The following is a 20,236-nucleotide window of genomic DNA, read 5'->3' as shown; positions in this document are numbered from 1 at the left end:
GCCATCCATCTAAAAAAAAACTACTACCCAAAAGAAATGGTCATTCACTCAGGTTTTTTTATGCCTCCTATCTGGACTGAACCATTGGGAACCTTTCGCAGGGGGGGACGCGGCGCCGACTTGTAACATTACGTTCCGGAATTATGCGAGACAATAACTTAAAACAGCCTAATCACCTGTAACTGTTAATATATCCAGTGTGTAATATGATATAATTATCGGGGAATTTGTTTTTGCTCTGTCACGGAAGAGCAAAATGTCAGCGCGGTTACCCTTACAATAGGAAATGCTCCGTCCCTCACCAGACCACCACGGAAAATGGCGACTGAGAAATAGATGGAAGACGAAAGTAAGAAATTATTCAATGCAGCGTACAAATTGCGCCCCGTCACCATCCGCGCCGCTCGGAGGTAAAGTCGGTGGTTCATCGTCGTTTCACCGATATCCGCGTCGCGAGCAGCGAGTAATGGCTGTCACCGGCGATAGTTTAGCCTGAGGAATAGGCTTGGGTCTGGAACAGAATGGTCTGCAGCTCCTGCAAGCAGCATCCAGCGAGCCAGCGTGATACAAACGCCGAGGAAATGCAACGAGATCCGCGCGGGACCAAGTGCGAATAACCCCGATCTGCTGTGAAAGTAGGTACCCTTTGGAATCCCGTTCAAACTACTGTTGGATGGCTTATTGCCGGACAACTGTGCGCAAAGTTTGGGCTCTGTACAAAAGCCAGCGCCGCTCATCGAAAGCCTTGTTACGAGGTTCATCCCTGTGCAGTTTCGCTGCCGCTGTGTAGATGTGACAAACACCTTTCGCCACAGCAGCGATCACCTGGTGTGACACTTCTATTGCCCTTCAAATGCGAGTGATCTCACCCCTGCGACCTTGTGGCGTTGTTAATGGCCACAATTAATCACCCGAGCGCAATGTCAGGTATATTTTGTATTAAGCCATATTTGTTTTTGTGTCGATCGCGTCGGGGATGTAACTGTGGTGTCCCTGCAAGTAGCCATACTGTTTACTTTTCACATCACAGAAGCACATTGGAACAAGCGAGACTATTGTGGAAAACTTAAAGGTTCAGTGTGTAAGATTTAGGTGAAAGGGATCTATTAGCAGAAATGGAGTATAAAATAATCCTAGTGGTGATTTCACTTGTGTGTAATCATCCAAATTGTACAAATTGTGTTTTCTCTATCCTAAAACCTTTTATAATTACATCTGTCGCGGTTCCTCTCTACGGAGGCCGCCATGTTTTTTACAGTCATCCAAACTGGACAGACTAAACACTGTTTGAGTTTTTATGACAACTGAAGGATACCACAGGTTCACTTTCATGTTTGGAGGGGGAGGGTGAGGTGAGGGATATTCAGCTGCCACCTGCAACTTTACCACTAGATGTCACTAAATTCCACACACTTAACTTTAAATTAGTAAAACACAAGGTTAAGTATTAGATTTGTAAAATTCTGAATGAGTCTTACTACGCTGACATTTGGCAAAGGTTTCCAAAAGTATTGACCAACCGAACCAGACGTACAAATACGCGTAACCATCGCTGCTTTAGATTTGCATTTACGACTGCGTGTTTATTTTCACTATGGAATTATCTACCAATTGATTTCTGACGTAACTAATGTATGAAATATGAAAGATAATCGTTTAAATGTCCTAAATCCATGAAATCACGTACAGAACAATACAATATCTAAGGCTACAATCAAGACAAAAAAGTAGAACCCTAAACCTAACGATCTCCAGAAGAGACTTAAACATTCCCTTAAAAAAGCTGCATAGTAATTTCTGGCAATCGACTAATCGTTTTAGCACTATTTGCATTTTAAGTATGACTCAAATGTTTAAGCCATTGTAGCACCTCCTACTGGCTGCATTGTTCATTTAGTGTAAATAGTAATCGTCAGCTAGTATCGACTCCAAATTTTGACTACGGCTACGTCCTTACTACTGTGTTTTAGTTTAAAAATTGTGTTTTAAAACTAAAATCCTCTCTCTCCACATGAGAGCTGTGACTCAGTATCAGTCTCAATTCCTGTCCCAACTAACACGCCTGAAAACGCATGTCAGGTGACCACTAGCATGCACATGCCGGTGTACACAGTTACCTCGAACAATAGCTCATCTCGTATGTAAGCAGTTGTAGTGTTAAAATATAGAATTTAACTACACTGCATCTGTAAGCCAAGAGAATAGGGTCAGCTTTGCTTGTGATTGATTATCCATGTTGTGTTCTACACTTGTAGCCGAGGCTAATGCTGGTTGTTTTCTTATGGAAGGGCGTCATGTGATAGGAGCCCGACGAATGAGCGAAGGCTACGTTGTGACCGAAAAGACACAATCAGCAAGTACTTATGAGTGTCCACGTCACAGTTTCCAAACATCTCTGTTTCTACCTGTCTAGACTAAAATGCTGCCCAGGAGTTTTCAAACTAAAACAGATCCAGCAGCGTTTCCACACTCTGTTTTAGCTGCTCTAAAACTCTGGAGTATTGTGGATTCCAGGCGTATCCATACCAGAGCTGAAGAATGAATGTAGCCTCAATGTCGTCACCACCAGGCCTACGTGGAGACTTGAAGAACTGTTCTTGATAATCACGAGAAATGTGGAACTAGACAAATTTATTTTTTTGTGATTTCTAGTTCCTATTGCATTTTGCCCAATGCAATGAGCTTCTTTTTGTAGCTAGCTATTGTCTTTTGTTATCCAGCAAAGCTACTTAAAGTACAAACCTTCATTTTACCAGGACTGTAAAAGGCAAATATGATTACAACACAATTAGGAAATGCAAAAATGAAGGGGTTACATACTGAGCCGAACAATGAATCAACTTTCCAGAGAGGCAAAGCTAAAGCTAGACTCCAGCTAGACTTGTTGTATTTTACAGTCTCACTGGTCAACCCTCATTGTTGCGGCCCTTTGTTCTGTTCTAACAGGGCTGTTTTAGATCAAATTTTCCGTTGCGTGCTCCAACATTCCATGTGTTTTGTTTGTGCAGGATTTGTTGTTGTTTTGTTATACTGTAGTGGCTACTATTTACACATCTGTAACAAGCGCACAGGCAGGAAGCAGATTTTCAACTCTGCAAGTGGTTGCTTACTTCGAGAAAATGCTACAAACGAGAAACGACAGAGGTGAAAAGTAAGACGAAGGATTTAAACCAATGATGTGGTGGAACTGTAAGTGTTTACAATGTTTTGCCTTCACTGGTGGTAGTTGAGCTTCGACTGATAAGAACCAATCAGGAAGCTAATGCGGGTAACAACATCATCATTTCCAAATGTCTCAGTTTCTGCTTACCAATACTACATCGCAACCCTGGAGTTTCAAACTAAAACAGGGGCAGAAGCGTTTCAAAACTTCCAGGCCCTCAAACTCTGGAGTAGTTTGGATAACAGGCACAAATGTAGCATCAGTGATTAATTTTAAAACTAAAACATAGTAGTTTGAATGTAACCAACTGATGGTAGAGGTGCAACCGATCCCAACACCCATGGTTCAGATCAGACGACGGTGTTCAGTCACAAATCTGATGATTTTTCAGGTTAAGCAAAAGAAGGGAGACAAATATATCTTTGCTTTCTATTTATCAAAGAACTTTAAAAAAAATTCTAAAAAATGAATTTTTACAACTTTCCAAGTGTTCAATGTTTAAATAAAGATTTAAACTAAAGTATTTTATTTAGTTTATTTTATCTATGCATGTAAGCAGTTGTAGCATTGTTAAATACAGCTGTTAGCAAAGACAACCGGGTCAGCAACAATTGTTTTGGATTATTGGATTATCCATGTTGTACTATACAGTGGTAGCCACGGCTAATGCCGGTTGTTTCTTACCAGAATGTGGTCATGCTATAGGAGCCTGACGAATCAGCAGGCATGACTGAAAAGACCCAATCAGCAAGCGGTTGATGTCATAGTTTCCAAACAACTCTGTTTCCACCCGTCCAGACTAAAATCCTGCCCTATAGTTTTCAAACTCAAACAGGGCCAGCAGCGTTTCTAGACCTCTCGGTTTTAGCGGCTCTAAAACTCCAGAGTAGTTTGGATGCCAGCATATCTGGAGCAGAGTTGATGTGTTTTCAAGTGAAAAAGTAGTAGTATGGACAGATCCTTAAATGATGTGGTAGGCTCCAATTCTTCCACTCCTCCATTTGCCATGGCTTCTTTTTGGATTGAAATGTATACAATTATTACTGAAAAAGGTGACCCAATAGTAAACCTAAAAGTTACACTAATATGTAAATTTTACAATTAATTGGTGGTCCACATGTGTTTCCGAACCATGGGAGTTGATCCGTACAGATCAAACATAGTCACCAGTAAAGGATAATGTTATAGCTCACCTGGTAGAGCTGCCGCCCCAACGAGGCAAGGCCTCAACCCGCAGAGGCCAAAGTTTTGATTCCAGCCTGCTGGCATTTATGCATGTCCTCCCCCACTCTCTCTCTGTCCCCCCTTCACAAGCTTACTCTCTGTCCTATACAATAGAGGCAATACACCCCCCCCCCCAAAAAAAATATATAAAAAAGCATGGAATGTGACCCTGGAATATCTAAAAGGCTTTACTTGTCTTTTTCAGGTCATGGCAGCAGAAATGTCATGTCTGACAGGTGTTGATGAAGATGACAAAGATGCCGAACCTGAGATCAATGCCCTCTCACTACTGCAAGAGCCTGTAAGAATGGCCCAAGAGTCAGCCTCTTCCTCTGATTCTTTTGGCAAGCTTTCTCTAAAACAGAACAGTGTCCTAGATGTTCTATCAAACACAGATATGTTGTCTCCAGTTGGCCTGGGAAATGGACCTTCTTCGCATCAGGCTACTCAAGCCAATGAACTCAATAGCATTTCCACAGAGAAAGAGGAAGAAAAGAGCATCACCCCATTAAAAACTGTCCAGGAAATTGACTCTGCAGGAATTTGGGGTTTTGACTCAGACTCACCTGAGAACTCGTTGGATAGTTTTAGCGGTGCCGGTGATCTTCATTGGGACCCTCACAAAGAGTTTATGCAGTTTCTGTGGGAAAACAATGGTGATTCTTCAGATGAGGAGGCGAAAGCTGATGTCCTTCCGAATAACAGCCAAAGGAGAAGGAAGCGGAAAATGGACATGGTTGTCATGGTGGATCCCTCAGAAGACCTTTACCCTGATCTGAGCCAAACGTCATCTGAGGGAAGGAAGCTCTCCAAATCACAGTCGAATATTTCGCAAAAGCCTTTTATATGCCGTGAATGTGGACTCTCCTTCAGAAAAAGTGGTTCACTTATTGAGCACATGTCCATCCACCAGGGTAAGAGAGCAAGACTCACTGAAGAGATCAGAGGCACAAATTATAAGAAGAAAGAGGATAAAAATGTTGAAATGAAAAAGCTTTTCTGCCCTCAGTGCCCATTTGTAGCATACTACCCAAACACGTTTGTTCAACATGCGAAAACACATGAGAAAGACAAGAGAAAGTTTCGATGTGACAAATGTAGCTTCAGGACTTTCAATGAGAATGATCTTAGGAGACATAATGTTATGCAGCACACTGTTATAACGGTTAGAAAACAGATCCAGAATCATGACCCTGACTCATTTTCCTGTAACATTTGTTCTTACAGAGCTTTTAGCAAAAATATTTTTAAGAATCACCTTCTGCGGCGTCATCAACAAACCTTTGAGGAATACAAAGCTACACAGCCTATTCAGACAAGTGCACAGGAATACGAAGCTACACAGCCTTGTGAGAAATATTCACAGATCCAGAATCATGACTCTGAAACGTACTCCTGTAACATTTGTTCTTACAGAGCTTTTAGCAAAAATGTAATGAAGAATCACCTTCTGCGACGTCATCAACAAACTTTTGAGGAATATGAAGCTATACAGCTGAGTCAAAAAAACGGGCAACCATCGAAGGAGCAGTATGTGCCCACTCGTAAAAGTCCTGTAGAAGATGCTGAATTCATGTCTAAAATCTCAATAAAAAATCGGATCTCTTCTAGAAGAGCCTGTTCACCGAGTGAATCCAATGACATTTCAGACCTATTCAAAAATAGCAAGATTAAGAGAGGTCTCAAGTCTCAACTGATGGAATCAAAGCTTGACAAATCCATTAACGTTCTCCTGTCCAGACAGCAACGTGGAAAGAAGTCCGCTGAGCAAAATGAGGAAACCAATAATTGCAGCAACGATGACTCTGATCAGTTTCCAGAAACATTCACTGTCAAGGTTGAAGATTCGTCTTTATCCCCAAATGGACATAGTTTGCCATCAGGTGCAGCTGAAAAGCACTTCCAAAGCATGCGTGAACCCAAATTGAATGTGCATCATTCAACTATGAGAAGGTCACCATCAAAGCGGAAGATGTCCACCCCATATCGCAACACCTCAGATCAAGACTCGTGCTTCATCTTACCAAAACCATTGCAGAGTCCCAACAATATAAACCAAGAAGAAGAAGACGACGAATATGACGACTTCGACATTCTCCAGTTTAATGACAACGACATGAACTCCTTTGACAATGTTGGCAAGGAAGAAAAACAAAACATCATTTATACCTATAGCAGAAGAATGTCCATGAGGGGTGCTCTGCAGGCATCTAAAAGGTTGTTTGAAAAAATAAAGACTGAGGAGCAAGACCAAACGGACCCTGAAATCAAAGAAGAATGCATAGAAACAGAAGTATGTGAAGAAACCTTTGAATCCCACCAAATACCACTGAGTGAATCCTTCTCAGAAGATTTATCAGAGTCGGAATCGGACCAAAAGAATTGTCCATACTGTCCCGCTGTCTTTGAGTCAGGTGTTGGATTATCCAATCATGTCAGAGGACATCTGCATAGGGTTGGATTGACCTACAATGCACGCCATGTAGTGCCCCCTGAGCAGGTGGCTTCTCAAGATAGGAGGCCACGAATTCGACGGAAGATCACAGCATTCCGGAGATTGAAAAAGGGTAATTCCATACTTATTACATGTTCTTCTTCTATTGTAAGAAATCATTGGTTTTTATAACAATTCAGCTTTTATTTTGTGGCTCTGAATCGGTTTTTGTAAAGCCTTGAGCTTGCTGAGATCTTGGAATGTGGTACCACTGCTGAGGAAAATCCTCTGGGGCAACTCAAAATAAGGGCTCAGTTGGTCATCCTTGTAAAAAAACAAGAGATTAGTCAAATTTCTGTTGAAAACGAACAGAAAATAGTAACAGTTGCATGCACTTACACAATTATTTCCTTGGAAACAGACACAAAAGTTGCATCAGTGCTCAAAAATTAGTCATGACATGGCTTTCTGTAACGGACATCAAGCCATGCTCATTTTGGTGCTTATTTTGGAGATGTGCCCTCTGGTTGCTGGTGCTTTAAACACAGGTTAACTGAACGACCATCCACAAGTTTTCCGTCAACTGACCAAAAACTGAAGTATTTCCAAACAGTGATTTTCAGAGTGCAAACCACTCTCTACAGTATATCAGTATGTCATGTCCATCATGCAGTGCAGTCAATGCGTCAGCCTAGGCCCACACAAGAAATCATGTATTAGATGGCTTCGGTATATATACATTTTCATAATCGGATGTCTTTTTTTTTTCTCTTTGCAACTACTCTGGGGGGAAATGTTAGCTTATTTATTCGCCTTGTTTAGGCCTATTGTAGAAATGCATCTACCACCAAGATCTCTGGATTTATTTTTTGGTGAATTCCGTTTTCTCACAACTGGTAGATCCAGTTAAACATGTTTCGAACTGGGTTTAAACTATAGTTTTCCATTATGTTTACCTATATGTAATACTTTATATTTCCTACTTTTTATGTACTTCCAATGTATACATTTATCATATTGTACTATATTCATGACATTTTTTGTATTATTATTTCAGCATTACAGATGGAGTCGGATTCTGGGACTGTGAGGAGTATTCACTCCTGTCCATTATGTGGAGATTCATTTGATAACAGGACTGGGCAGTCCAACCACATAAGAGGCCACCTCAAAAAGCTTGGTAGAAGCTTTTCATCAAAGACCAAATCCCCTTTAATTTTACTCCGGGAGTTGATGCGTGACAAGAAGGAATTCCAGCGGGCAATTCAAATTTTGGGAAAGAGACGGATCCATTACCAATATGGTGCTTCGCCAAAGCTGTCCAGTGATGATCGTCTCACGCCACCCCCCATTGGATTCCCAAAAAGTCATTCTATTCCAAGAGTTTGCAATGATGCCGAACCACTGATGTCCACGTTTTCTTTAGCGGAAATGGAGTCTGAAGAAAGTCCACTAGAGTCAAAGTGGGATGTTAAAAATTCACTCCAAGGCACAACTGCCTTGATAGGAATCCTGAAGAAGAGAAAGTGTCAGGAAGACGGCAGACTAAGGGGATCCAATCAGATGTCAAAAAACACCACGCTTTGTTCAAACAGTGAGCACACTTCAGACTCACTGCCAAACTCAATATGCGGTAAGCACATTTCAGATAGTAGTCACCACATAGGTTAAACAGGAAGTGGAATGCTATAGTGTTTTGTTGAATTCAGTATCATCAGACTAGTTGTTTGATAATAATAATAATAAATCAGCCAGTATTTTCATTTTACCACAAGTCAGAAAAAAATGATGCAACAAACATTTGTGAAGGGATATCTTCAATTTGGTTTGTAAAAAAAAAACCGAAGTTAGAAAAACATATCAAATGTAAAGCCTCATGTTTTGAAGAAATGACCGGTACACCTTACATTTAAGACTCCAAATTAACTCTTTAATAAATTTTAATTGGATTAATTGACCCTAGCTCTTAACAGGAAATTACAGTATGTAGTCACTGTAATAGCTCTCTTCCTTCACTGCTAAGAACTTGTTTCCTAATCTAACTAAATTCCTAATATAACATATACTTCAATTAAACTATTCAATGGTTTGAATAATCCACTTTCAAAGTAATGTATAGTGGCTCATTTCAGAAAGGAAACCAGTTGTTTATTATGACCTGTTCCTTCTTACTGCTAACAAAAATATACTCGCATTTATGTTTTCACATATGTCTATGTATTATTTTGTCTGGTTGCAGAGAAAGGTGAATTCAACAGGAAGGTGTGTGAGCATTGCAATGCAACTTTCCACAGTGGAGTCAGCTTGTCCAATCACCTGCGGGCTTATGCAAAACGAAAGAGGAATGCCTTACTCGAGGGAAGCGGTAAGTGACTAAACAAAGAGAAAATATCCCCTCCAAGGGCAAAGTAACCGCCTGGAATATACATTCTCCTACAAGTGTTTTTATTAGTTGATTTCAGCTTGTTACAATTATTTATCAATATACATACATGTCGCTGAACTAGCAAGTCATACTGGTTCGTACTTCCTTGCATTAAAAAGGATCAATGCTCTCGCAATAAGGAGTTTTCAAAACAGTCCGTTGACCCAAATTCTTCTCAGACTGGAAAAATCTGTGTGACAGTGTGAAATGCATATAGACCAGCTTTTAGGCACAACACATTATACAACTGGCATTATTATTTATATATATAATATATAAACATGCTTATCATTACATCAGTATTTTTATTACAATCTGAACAAATGAGGAATACCTTTAGCCTCACTTGCTCTATGTGATAAGGAATTTTAATCAGATCAGGTGGACAGTAAATACATTCTACGTGTCGATTTGACCTGAGAGTCCCAGCAGATTATCCATAACTAGCTGTGAAATTCTAACTGGACTGTTTTGTGGCACATGTCTCGATTTACCAAACTAATGGTATCGTTGAATATCACTAAACAAGATTAAAACTAGTCGGTAGTTATGATGGACTTTTATCCTTTAAAATGTTTACTTAGCAAGGCGGTGATGTAATCTCAAAGATAGTGCTGTAAGTGTGAAAAGTAATGTCTGCTTTTTTTTTAGCATTTGACTGTAAAGTGAGGAGGCAGCGCTCGAGGCCTGGCTCCAAGAAGAAGATACTGCCCTTACACACACAAACTCCAGAGGAAATGTACAGACTCACCTGCAGGTACTGTAGTTTGTTTTCATATTTAATGAGCACACACTGTTACACTCTTGAAACAAAAGAAATCATTACATTTGCAGTTCAAAAGGCTGCAGCTGTTCAGTTGCCCCAGGCAACCAAATTTGGGCCATTGATCATTTTTTGTGGTCTGTTTGGCTTCTGTCAGTAAATCTGCTCCGATGAACGAGATGTGTTGTCATTGATGTGCTCCAAAAAAATAACGGGACTGATAAATCACAATACAAAATCCAGCTTTGTAGAATAACCAGGGGGTCTCATTTATAACCGTTGCGTACGCACAAAACGGGGCCTGAAACGTACGTACGCCACTTCTCACGCAAATGTTGGGATCCATAAAACGTTTTCTTTAGCGGAAATGGAGTCTGAAGAAAGTCAACTAGAGTCAAAGTGGGATGTTAAAAATTCACTCCAAGGCACAACTGCCTTGATAGGAATCCTGAAGAAGAGAAAGTGTCAGGAAGACGGCAGACTAAGGGGATCCAATCAGATGTCAAAAAACACAACGCTTTGTTCAAACAGTGAGCACACTTCAGACTCACTGCCAAACTCAATATGCGGTAAGCACATTTCAGATAGTAGTCACCACATAGGTTAAGCAGGAAGTGGAATGCTTTAGTGTTTTGTTGAATTCAGTATCATCAGACTAGTTGTTTGAAGATTTAATAATAATAAATCAGCCGGTATTTGCATTTTACCAAATGTCAGAAAAAAATGATGCAACAACCATTTTTGAAAGGATTTCTTAAATTTGGTCTGTAAAAAAAACGTACGCCACTTCTCACGCAAATGTTGGGATCCATAAAAAAACAAACTTGACGGGAAAATTCGAGTATTTCCACGCAAACTCTGACCCATGCGTACGAACATTTTGGAGACGGGAAAGTGGCGACGCAGACGTGAGGTGGTGAACTGAAGCCAGATTATTGATCCGCTTCATCATTTACATTAAAACCAACAGCTTTGCTCGCGCTACATATCTGTTCCACACAAACCTTTTAATTGAAAAATATATAGAACACCTTACAGCAAACTACATTCAGATTCCATTAAACAGTGGAGTTACAGAGCCGAGTCATTAACAGTTTTTAACAATATCTTCTAACACTGTGCGTGTATCATCAAATCGCTGCAGTGAACGTGACTGTGCCATCAGGCGCACAGAGCGCACAGGAGATCTCTTACAAGAAATGAAGAAAAACTATTCACTTCCCAAATAATATCCCAGAGTGGAGGTTAGGATCCAGGATGTGAGGTAATCGGTCCAGTTGCTCTAAATATATAAATAATGCCGTGACACTGCTGCGTGATGGGTGCACGCGAATTGAAGGATGAGGAGGAAACGAGGGTTCAGCGATGTCTGATCAGCTGATAGAGATTCTATTGATCTGTGATCGGTGATCTTTTTGCTGAACTGAGTCCAGTATCACACAGATCGACCGACGGAACCGAACCATCCCAGAACAAACACGAGCATATAATAATAATTCTGTTAAATTCTATAGATTGAGGACATCACAGCTGTCTCTGAATTTAATAATCCTGCAGTTTTGGATGATTTAAAATAGGAACATGAGATTCTGATTGTGTGTTTTTTTCGCCTCCACCTTTGGATTGGATCTTTTTTAATTTCAGGCTCAGTTCTTTCTATCGTCCTCACTCTCACACATTGTGTTATCCACAGCAGCAGCAGAGTATCAGTGTATTTTCTTTATTAGTCACGTCACTGCTTTCCCATAAAATCACTCTTCCCCTCCACCTCACTAACAAACGCCTCGATGTCCGTTTCACTTCCTCTTCTCATCGCTTGATGCCGTGACTCTGTCATGACTCACCGTGGAAACCCATTGGTCAGCAGCATAATTTAATATTCATGAGGTGCTTTGCATTGACCATTTATGGTTGAAAGTGGGCGTGTGGAGGGCGGACTTGAAGGCAGATCCACATACGAACGTTTCCAGGTGGATTGTGATTTATAAAGTGAACATTGCGTTCAGGTGTTCAGGCGCATGGTTTTATAAATCACAATTTTCTTTTGCGTACGCCATTTCTGGCTTTTGTGCGCACGCACACTTTTAGTATGAATCCCACGCACTGTTTTATAAATGAGACCCCTGGACAGGCATGGCAACACTGAGATCAATGAAGATCTATCAATAAAAAAACAAATAAGAATAGAGATGAAGACATCTGATGTCTTTTGTCCGACCAACAGTCCACATTCAAGTAAATCATCCCTTTTTAGAAGGTGGAAACAGCCAATATTTGGCTTTTATGCTCAGAAATTAAATAATTAATCATTTATCAAAATTGTGATTCATTTCCTGTTGGTTTATTTTTATTTTTTTTAATAAGCAATTTTATTCAAGTGCACCAATGGTAAGGAGCTTAACACCATGATGCACCTCAAGTTTATTGTTAATGTATTTGTTTTTACAAATTAACAAGTTTAAAGTGGAAATGTGCGACTTTTGTTTAACACACTTTGTGTTGCTGTATCTTCATCAGTCTTTCCATCTCTTTACAGGTTCTGCGACCTCGTCTTCCAGGGTCCCTTGTCGGTCCAGGAGGACTGGATTAAACATTTACAGAGACACATTATGAACACTAGTGTCCCCCACACTGGGCTGAGCATGGTCGAGATCACCTCGCTGCCCAAGGACCCCCAAGCCCTCGACAGCTCTTTGACAGCCACACATGCTGCCTCATGAAGTCACTGGGGATCCTTTTAGATTTCACTAGACTGTATGTGTATGTGCATTGGATGTTCCGTCACTTTTTTTTAGTCAATGAAATACTGGCCAAAAGTACAATACTGCTCAGTGCTGGAGGTGTTGTACATGTCTGGACATTTGGACCGATGAAATCTAATTATTTTGGATATTGTTACCTTTTTCTGTTTTTACTTAGTCCATTGTTGGAAAACAATTCCAAATGGATGGACTGTTTTCTTGTTTATGCAGTAATGTTGTGTGGAAATCCATTTCTAATGAAAACAACTTTTACCTCAGATTTCTCATGGTTTGAGTCTGTTTTTGTCAAAGTTTGAGAGCACACCTCTCCTATATCAATATTCACATTCGTAAGATGCATATAATCATGTTTCTTTTGTACAACAAAATGATGAAATCCAAGCCCTCACTGTTTTCAGGCCATAGAGTTACTGAGATGAAACGTTCTCTCTAAAGACAGTTCCAAGAATCACAAGTGGAAGAAGTGATCTGCTTCTCAAGAACAAAAAAGAGAAATGTCTGCAAACTTGTTATGCATAGAAAGTGTTTTATAGAATTTCAGTAACTGCATTGTTTCTAATACAAAGATGAAATTAAAAGTAAAGGTGGTGAAGAAAAAGACCTATCATGCACAGCCTGTGCTGGCAATGCCCTTCATACATGTCACCTATATTTAATGTTTAAATATACTGTTTTGAAATAATTTAATTTTAAATGTACTATATCACACAGATACAAAGCTTAAAAACATTTGTGTTCTAAATAAAAAAAATGCAAAGAAACAAGTTGACTGTCTACCTTCTTTTTTTTTGCACAGAAACGATAAACTGTTGTGTGAATGTGAAAAAAAAAAATCACATGCTTCATCTTCTTTAAGTGACCACATGGTGATGATTGGAGTTTTGTATTTAACATGTACAAAATGTGAAAGAACGTGTGAAAAAATATCCATCGAGTACATGAAGAGTGAGTTCTCTGAGCAAAAAGCTGAGGGGAGAATTGATGCAGCATTTATGTGGTTGTGGTTCAAAGTGAGCTGCTGTTTCAGGTCCATTTCTCCTCATCTGAAGTGAACGTTATCTGTTTCCAGGATTTTTGAAGACTCGGTCATTAAAACGTGCTGTCACCCTGAAAGAGAAGAATCAGTTGGGTATCCTCATAGCTGCGTATGAACATCAACAGAAACAAATAGTAGTGATTATTATAATAATTTTTTTGCTTGAGCTATTAATCACAATCAGGCTAAAGACAAAAAGTAATGCAATGTCTCCTCAGTTAAAATAAATTCATTTACGTGGTATAATGTATACAATACTTTTCTCAGAAGATGAAATATTGCATTTCTTTATGAACGCGACTGCTTGTGTTGAAAATGTTGATTTACAACCTACATAACAGCTTCATACTTTCACAGCCAATTACTTGATAGAATCTGATTATTTTATGACGCTTGCTTTTATGATTGATGTGTTTGGCCAAAGGCACGTAGCTTTTTATTTGTTTTAGCCAAGCGAGTCAGTTGGTAACCAGTTTATTCAGTTTCTTTTAGTAAATTCTATCTTCACATAGCAACTATTACCCACAGGTTATCACAAGATTCCACAGCTTTATGCCGTCAGGAATCACACACATCACGTTGTTGAAGTATAAGCAGATACCTTGACGAAGTGTGCAAACTGAGGTTTCAGCGCATTCATTATAGTTCCTGCTTTGTCGAGGCAGCTACGTCTCTGGTGCACTTCAAACTCCTTCAGGAAAGAAATCAATCAGTCACCACTGCAGCTCGTTCCTTCAAGGACCAGTTTTGAATCCATGTACAGCAAACCCAATATGTATTCATTTATTTGCGTTAAATAGCCTCGCAGCAGTGTTACCTTTATGTTGGAGAGGTGGTCCAGAGAGGTAATGTGGGTCTGCACCGAGGACGCAGATGTGGATACAAAGACGTCGCAGGCTGCACAGTGGAACATTTCCACCTTTGCCATGTGGTCGTTTTCCTGCAGAGCTGCAACAGTCACACTGCATTTAGACGAGGTTACTTACACCATCCCCAATTTGTGAATATTAAAAGTCAGTTACCAAAAACAACGCTTTGCTCTATGGCTCGGCTACACTGGCGGCTTTTGTACAGCATGACGTCCTGTAGGTCAATTACAACACACAAACAAACAAACAAACATTTGATTATGTATCTAATATACATCATGGTTATACAATCAAAAAAATAGGAAGAGGTTTTTAATTGCAGAGAATCAATAGGACGTACTGAGCCATACAATGTATTGTCTTACCTGCAGGAAAGCTATCTCCAGATCATCGTAATTATTATTCTGTTGAATGTACTCCAGTGTCCCCCAGTGGCCTCTGCTGTCCAAGTGATCCTCCAGCTCCTGCCCATTGGCGAGCTCCACATCACAAAGGTCACAGGTGATGGGTTCCCTACCAGAGAAATGTTGAGATATTGAGTGTTGCAGAATATTCATCAACTAAGGGGTAAATAGCAGAGCTTTTAACAGCTTACGGTCTTCATATGGGGTTAAAGTGACGTCTTAATACAGATCAACACAGACTCTGACATTAGAGTCACAAGAGTGAAGTTAAAACATCCTTATTGATGGTTTTTGGCCTAAAAGCTGTGTTTGAAATAAACTATTTCTGAGAAGTGGTTCATTGGGTGATTTTCTTCGCGTTACATATGGTAAAAAGGTAAATGTGCGTTCAAGTGCACTTTTCCAATGTTTTTTTTTTACTTAAGAGCTTGTTAGTGTTATTTGATAATTGTTCCCACCGCAACTCACAACCTGTGGCTCCTTTGTAGCGACTGCAGAGAGTTAACATGAATGTATACAGAAGGCTGTATACTGAAGGCAGCTTAGCCAATGATAGCAAATGATAATCATGTAACTTCCTCTTGTGTTAATAATTTCTTCTGAGCACTTCATGATGAATAACTCCAGACTTTAGTATCTTAAAAAAAACAGAACCGTTAATGCTGCACATCTAGTTCGTGACTTTCTATATTAGTTGATTCTGCACAATCGTAGCTATACTGTATCACAACAGGAACATGTGATTCCTTTTCATTGCTATAATAACTTTACTACATTATCACATAGAATCTGATTTATACTCTACATCTTTAAATAATGGGGCATCAGTATGGCCGGTGCTTACTTGTCCATTATAACCATTTTGGTCCTGTTTCTTGTCCTTTCTTTGACAGGCATGATTGGGTCCAGATCTGCAGAACATTATACACAGGATAACTTAGGTCCACAGTGGAAATACACAAGCGCACAGTGGTTTGTTGATATTTACCCTTTCAAACGATATTATCAGGTGTGTTGTGCATGCAGTCATGTTCGATTTTTTGAATAGAAAGAAAGCTGTCATTACATCATGAATACACCAACATACCTTTTTCCATATGCCCCGAATGATGTTTAGAATTTTGCCGTAACTTGGGCGGGGATAATCTGACAGTAGTGGTCATCTATAGGAGAGAGAAAGCTGTGTTGTCACTTTACATAAAAAAAGAAAACATGCCAATGCATTGGGCAAATCCCCTTTTCGGGATTACAAGGCATCCCTAATTTACAGACACATACATGTCAATACATTGCAAAACAACTAAGTCTTTTCTATATCCAGGCTCGTTATCCTGCTAAAGTCTACAACTCAAGATTGAATGTAACAACTAACCCGACATTATCTTTCTTTCCTTTGAATCACATACTGTTTGACAGGATTTTAGACTGTGACTATGATTAAGAGAGTGAAGTTCAACCGTCACACTTCGACTTTTATTGATAGTACCTCTCTCCTGTGTTCTGGCATTCTCATCCTCTCCTCCCCATTGCTCTCCTGTCCTCCATAAGATGCAGGGAACTCTTGGCTGGAGGATCTGACAATGATCCTCTCAGGGCTGCACACCCTGTGGTCCAGGGGACTGCTTATGGAGTCATACTCCTGTTGGTCAAATGGTTCACTGTGCGGGCTATAAGCTTCTTGCTCAGGCAGTGAGTGAGAACCGAGACCTTCATTGTCATCGGGTATGAACTCAGGTCTGTCAAAGAGTCGGTTCCCTGACTTATGGTAGGGCGAGTCCCAGCGCCCTTTGTCACGGCAGCCTCTACCTGGAGACAAACGTTGGCTTTCCATGTTGTCGTCCTGATCGAGTGAGGAGTGATGTTGAGCTTTGCTCTGTGCCAACTCGAATTCAGAGTCTGAAAAGCCAGGTTCATAAGGGTCGTAAAGCTCAACCCTGAGGGAGAAGGAAGAAGGATCACTCTGAGTGTTACATGCAATTTAGATGCTTTGTACATTTAGTGAAATCAGTCCGTTAGTTTAAGCAGTCATTTAGACAGGCATCTATTCTTTTACCTCATAAGTCCAGGTAGAATATACAAGGAGGTAGGACAAAAATATTCAAATAAAAATGTCCATTTCAGTCGATATCAATAATTATCATGATAAATCATAATTTTTTCTAAGTGAAAAAAAAAACAACGGTAATTGTGGTTCTTTTTGGGCAGAAAATGACACCTGCTTAACAGTGAAATATTTCACAAATCTGAAGTAGAACACTCAAAATAATTATTCATGTTATACCTCTCACCGTGCTCGCCAAAACCCATTAACATGATATCATTGTGTATTGAACATTTGTTATATAGCCATTAAAGGAAATTATATTGCAATTTTAATTGTTAGCATTTTATCGTCATCTTCAAACAGCTTTTAACGTTTTAAGGCTCGACTGTGGGACGTCCTGGATTGTGACGGCAACAGACGTTACTCACTACCTGAGCCTTTGTCAGAGGCTTCTGTAGAACTGGAAGAAGATCCCACAACTATGGATTTAGAGGCTCATGAGGTCAGTGAGTGAGAGATGTCGAGCCTCTAGAGGGCGGTAGTGTCGCCACTGAAAGACTCCAGAAATCCTGACTTACATTTCTGAATTGGTTGTGCTTTTGTCTGGAGAGCAGTCCTCTTCTTCTTCTTCTTCTCCTCCTAATGGTGTGAATGAAGACTTCCATTTGAAGCCAGAAGGTTTTCCTGTGCAATACAAATCACAAACTTAATACATTTAGATATGGAATCTAAAGTAATTATGTACTAACAATGCAGCGTAGCAGGTTGTGTTTGGTTATTTTCTTTTGTCTTTATAAGTTACTATGACAACAATTAATACAATAATACCTAATACTGATCTGGAACAATGAAAACATAAACAGATTTTGCCTCTAGTTTTAGGAGGAGATACATTTACTTTGATTTCTTTGGGTAGTCAAACTCAGTCAGCAGACTCGTGAAACTTGCTAAGTGAAAACTGTATTATTCTTTACAGCATTACATTATTGTTGCATGCTAAAGCAGCTTGGGTTTTTAATCATCGGGTGTTTCAACAGATTCTTCCCACAGGTCAAAAGATTGCTTAACTCTCTCTGTATTTGCCCAGCATTTATTACGCATATTAAAATCATTTAACAGGTACTTGATTGCACTTTATGATTATCATACGTTGCTGCTTCTTTTGTATTGTCCTTTAACTGTTCATACACACACGGGTCCCGAGAAACGCCATTTTCTTCCACTGTATGTTTTGCAGATACACCTGGAATGACATAAATAGACTTGAGACTTGTTTTGGCCAAGACAAGACCACCTCTTCTACGGGGGGCCCACCACAGATTGATCAGACCCTGGGTGTGTGTCCCTAACATCTTGTGGCCCAGTTGGGGTCTTTCCTCCTGATCCGTATAGACTTCACAATATTATCTTTCAGCAATGTTGGAACTTAGACTTTGCAGATAACACAGACTTGGGCCTCAGGTGCAGAAAATGAACTGCAGGATCTGATTGTAGTCCAGGGGGTTATCTTTGTTGCACGTCTCTCCTGTCATCTTTCTACTGCTAACTTTCTAATAAAGTCAAAAAATGTACTGAGATTCTAAAATAAATAACAGGTTTGTTGGATAACTGTCTGCAAAGAATAAACCTTCACATCCCACAGAAATAACGGAAGTGTGGGGATGCCTTGGACAGGGGAGATAACACAGGAGCCTGGTTCTTTAAAATGTTTATTTACCTGCTCTTTTCTTGGTCGGTTGCGTCTCAGCAGCCTCGTTAGGCGGCGGCCTGATGTTTGAATTGTCTGCTGCCTTCACCGGGACACGTTTCATAGCCTCCATGAAGTCTTTGGGTATTCTGTTCTCCACAGAAAAACAAACATCAGATGGGCCGAACAAAGACACAATGTTGCTTTATCTGTGCTAACAGCAAAGCACACGGACCTAGCTTGACTATGTTTTGCTATTAGCTGTAGCTACCTAGCTGGCCAAAGAGAGAGTTGACACGAGTGAACGAGTGCGCAGAGCTTAGACATTTACCTTCCGGGCTTGTGTTTGGGTGGTGGAGCAGCTGCTGGAGGAGCCGCGGAGCCGCTGAACGGGACATTGCTGTGACGGTTCATCGTTTAGCAGCGTTCCAGCAGCTCAGGGGTTAGCATGTGTGTGGAGTGAAGCTAGTGAAGCTGCTGAACGGATACTCACACCTGCCGGCAGGTGGCAGCACTCTGCAGCACATGGGGGACCACACCCCCTGTGTGGACACTACAGACTGATACTCACTTTATTTTACAGTCAATGACTAAATAACATCACTGGTTTCCAAGTCTATAAATGTCACTTCAGTGCAATAATAGCAGGGTTTCCCCTTATTACATAGTTTATGTAGTTAGTTATTTTAGAGTAGGGCTGAAATTAATAATTGATAATTCATTAATAATTAATTGAAACTGGACTGTGGTCAGGGCCACTAAGGACACATGTGATCTGAATTATTTTGGGAGGTCTTTTAGCAGCTACATTTAACACACACTTACACACAGGTTTGCACAGCTATCCTTATTATCCGGCCCTGACTGTAGCATGAACACACCCAAAGCAGTGACAATCAGAATTTTGTATTCCTTAAAGAATGGACAGGATAAAAATGTCCATTCTATGTGTAATCACACTGTATTCAGAACTTTATAAACATACATGCTACCATGCTCTTAGTGGGATAAGAGTGAGGCTTGCTGGCTTGCTTGCTGTAACCCTGGGCCTCGGGCTCTTCATTGATCGTCAGTCTGTTGGTATTGGGTCATTTTATTGACAAGGTTTAAAAATACAAAAGTACAAAGGCCTTAAAGTGACTTCTGTATCTTGACAACTTGTGTCACATTTGCATTTTCCTAAATACATTTGCGCTTCTCTAAATGATCTTGAACAGCTGTTGCTGGGGTTGTTGTTTTTTTACCCTTGACCCCCCAGAGGGTTGATCCAACCATGGATAACAGATTCATTCCTGGCCAAGCTGACACTGACCCAGCTTTGGAAACGACTGCAAATGAAGTATTATACATGCCCAGTTAGAACAAAAATGCACTATTATGTTAAAATCTATAAATAAACGGACTATTGCTTAATAAAGGCACACA

The 20,236-nt window shown here is 40.1% G+C and overlaps 2 protein-coding genes across 4 annotated transcripts; one reads left to right on the top strand and one right to left on the bottom strand.

Annotated features, from left to right (window-relative positions):
* The first annotated feature begins 114 nt into the window (after positions 1-114).
* znf644a (zinc finger protein 644a) lies at positions 115-13,535 on the top strand. 3 transcript variants are annotated; one of them, XM_034613670.1, is made up of 6 exons: positions 115-349; positions 4,593-6,954; positions 7,879-8,454; positions 9,061-9,186; positions 9,898-10,003; positions 12,546-13,535. In XM_034613670.1, the coding sequence occupies exons 1-6, from the start codon at positions 287-289 to the stop codon at positions 12,727-12,729; spliced, it is 3,417 nt and encodes a 1,138-aa protein (XP_034469561.1). In that variant the 5' UTR covers positions 115-286; the 3' UTR covers positions 12,730-13,535. The 3 variants fall into 3 exon arrangements, with proteins under 3 accessions (XP_034469561.1, XP_034469562.1, XP_034469564.1); XM_034613671.1 differs by having other exon boundaries at positions 307-635; positions 12,546-13,258; XM_034613673.1 differs by lacking the exon at positions 115-349 and having other exon boundaries at positions 5,181-5,301; positions 5,615-6,954; positions 12,546-13,258.
* LOC117778249 lies at positions 13,281-19,378 on the bottom strand. The gene is made up of 12 exons (XM_034613688.1): positions 19,143-19,378; positions 18,842-18,960; positions 17,703-17,808; positions 16,567-17,014; positions 16,168-16,243; positions 15,925-15,991; positions 15,042-15,189; positions 14,830-14,890; positions 14,625-14,755; positions 14,409-14,498; positions 13,763-13,878; positions 13,281-13,708 (listed from the first exon to the last, which is right to left on the bottom strand). Exons 1-11 carry the CDS (start codon positions 19,223-19,225, stop codon positions 13,861-13,863), a joined length of 1,347 nt encoding a protein of 448 aa, XP_034469579.1. The 5' UTR covers positions 19,226-19,378; the 3' UTR covers positions 13,281-13,708; positions 13,763-13,860.
* Positions 19,379-20,236: the final 858 nt, after the last annotated feature.

This window comes from Hippoglossus hippoglossus, chromosome 17, assembly GCF_009819705.1.
Source record: "Hippoglossus hippoglossus isolate fHipHip1 chromosome 17, fHipHip1.pri, whole genome shotgun sequence".
NCBI lineage: Eukaryota > Metazoa > Chordata > Actinopteri > Pleuronectiformes > Pleuronectidae > Hippoglossus > Hippoglossus hippoglossus.
Note: the sequence above shows the minus strand (reverse complement) of the source record. Positions and strands in the feature narration are given on the sequence as shown.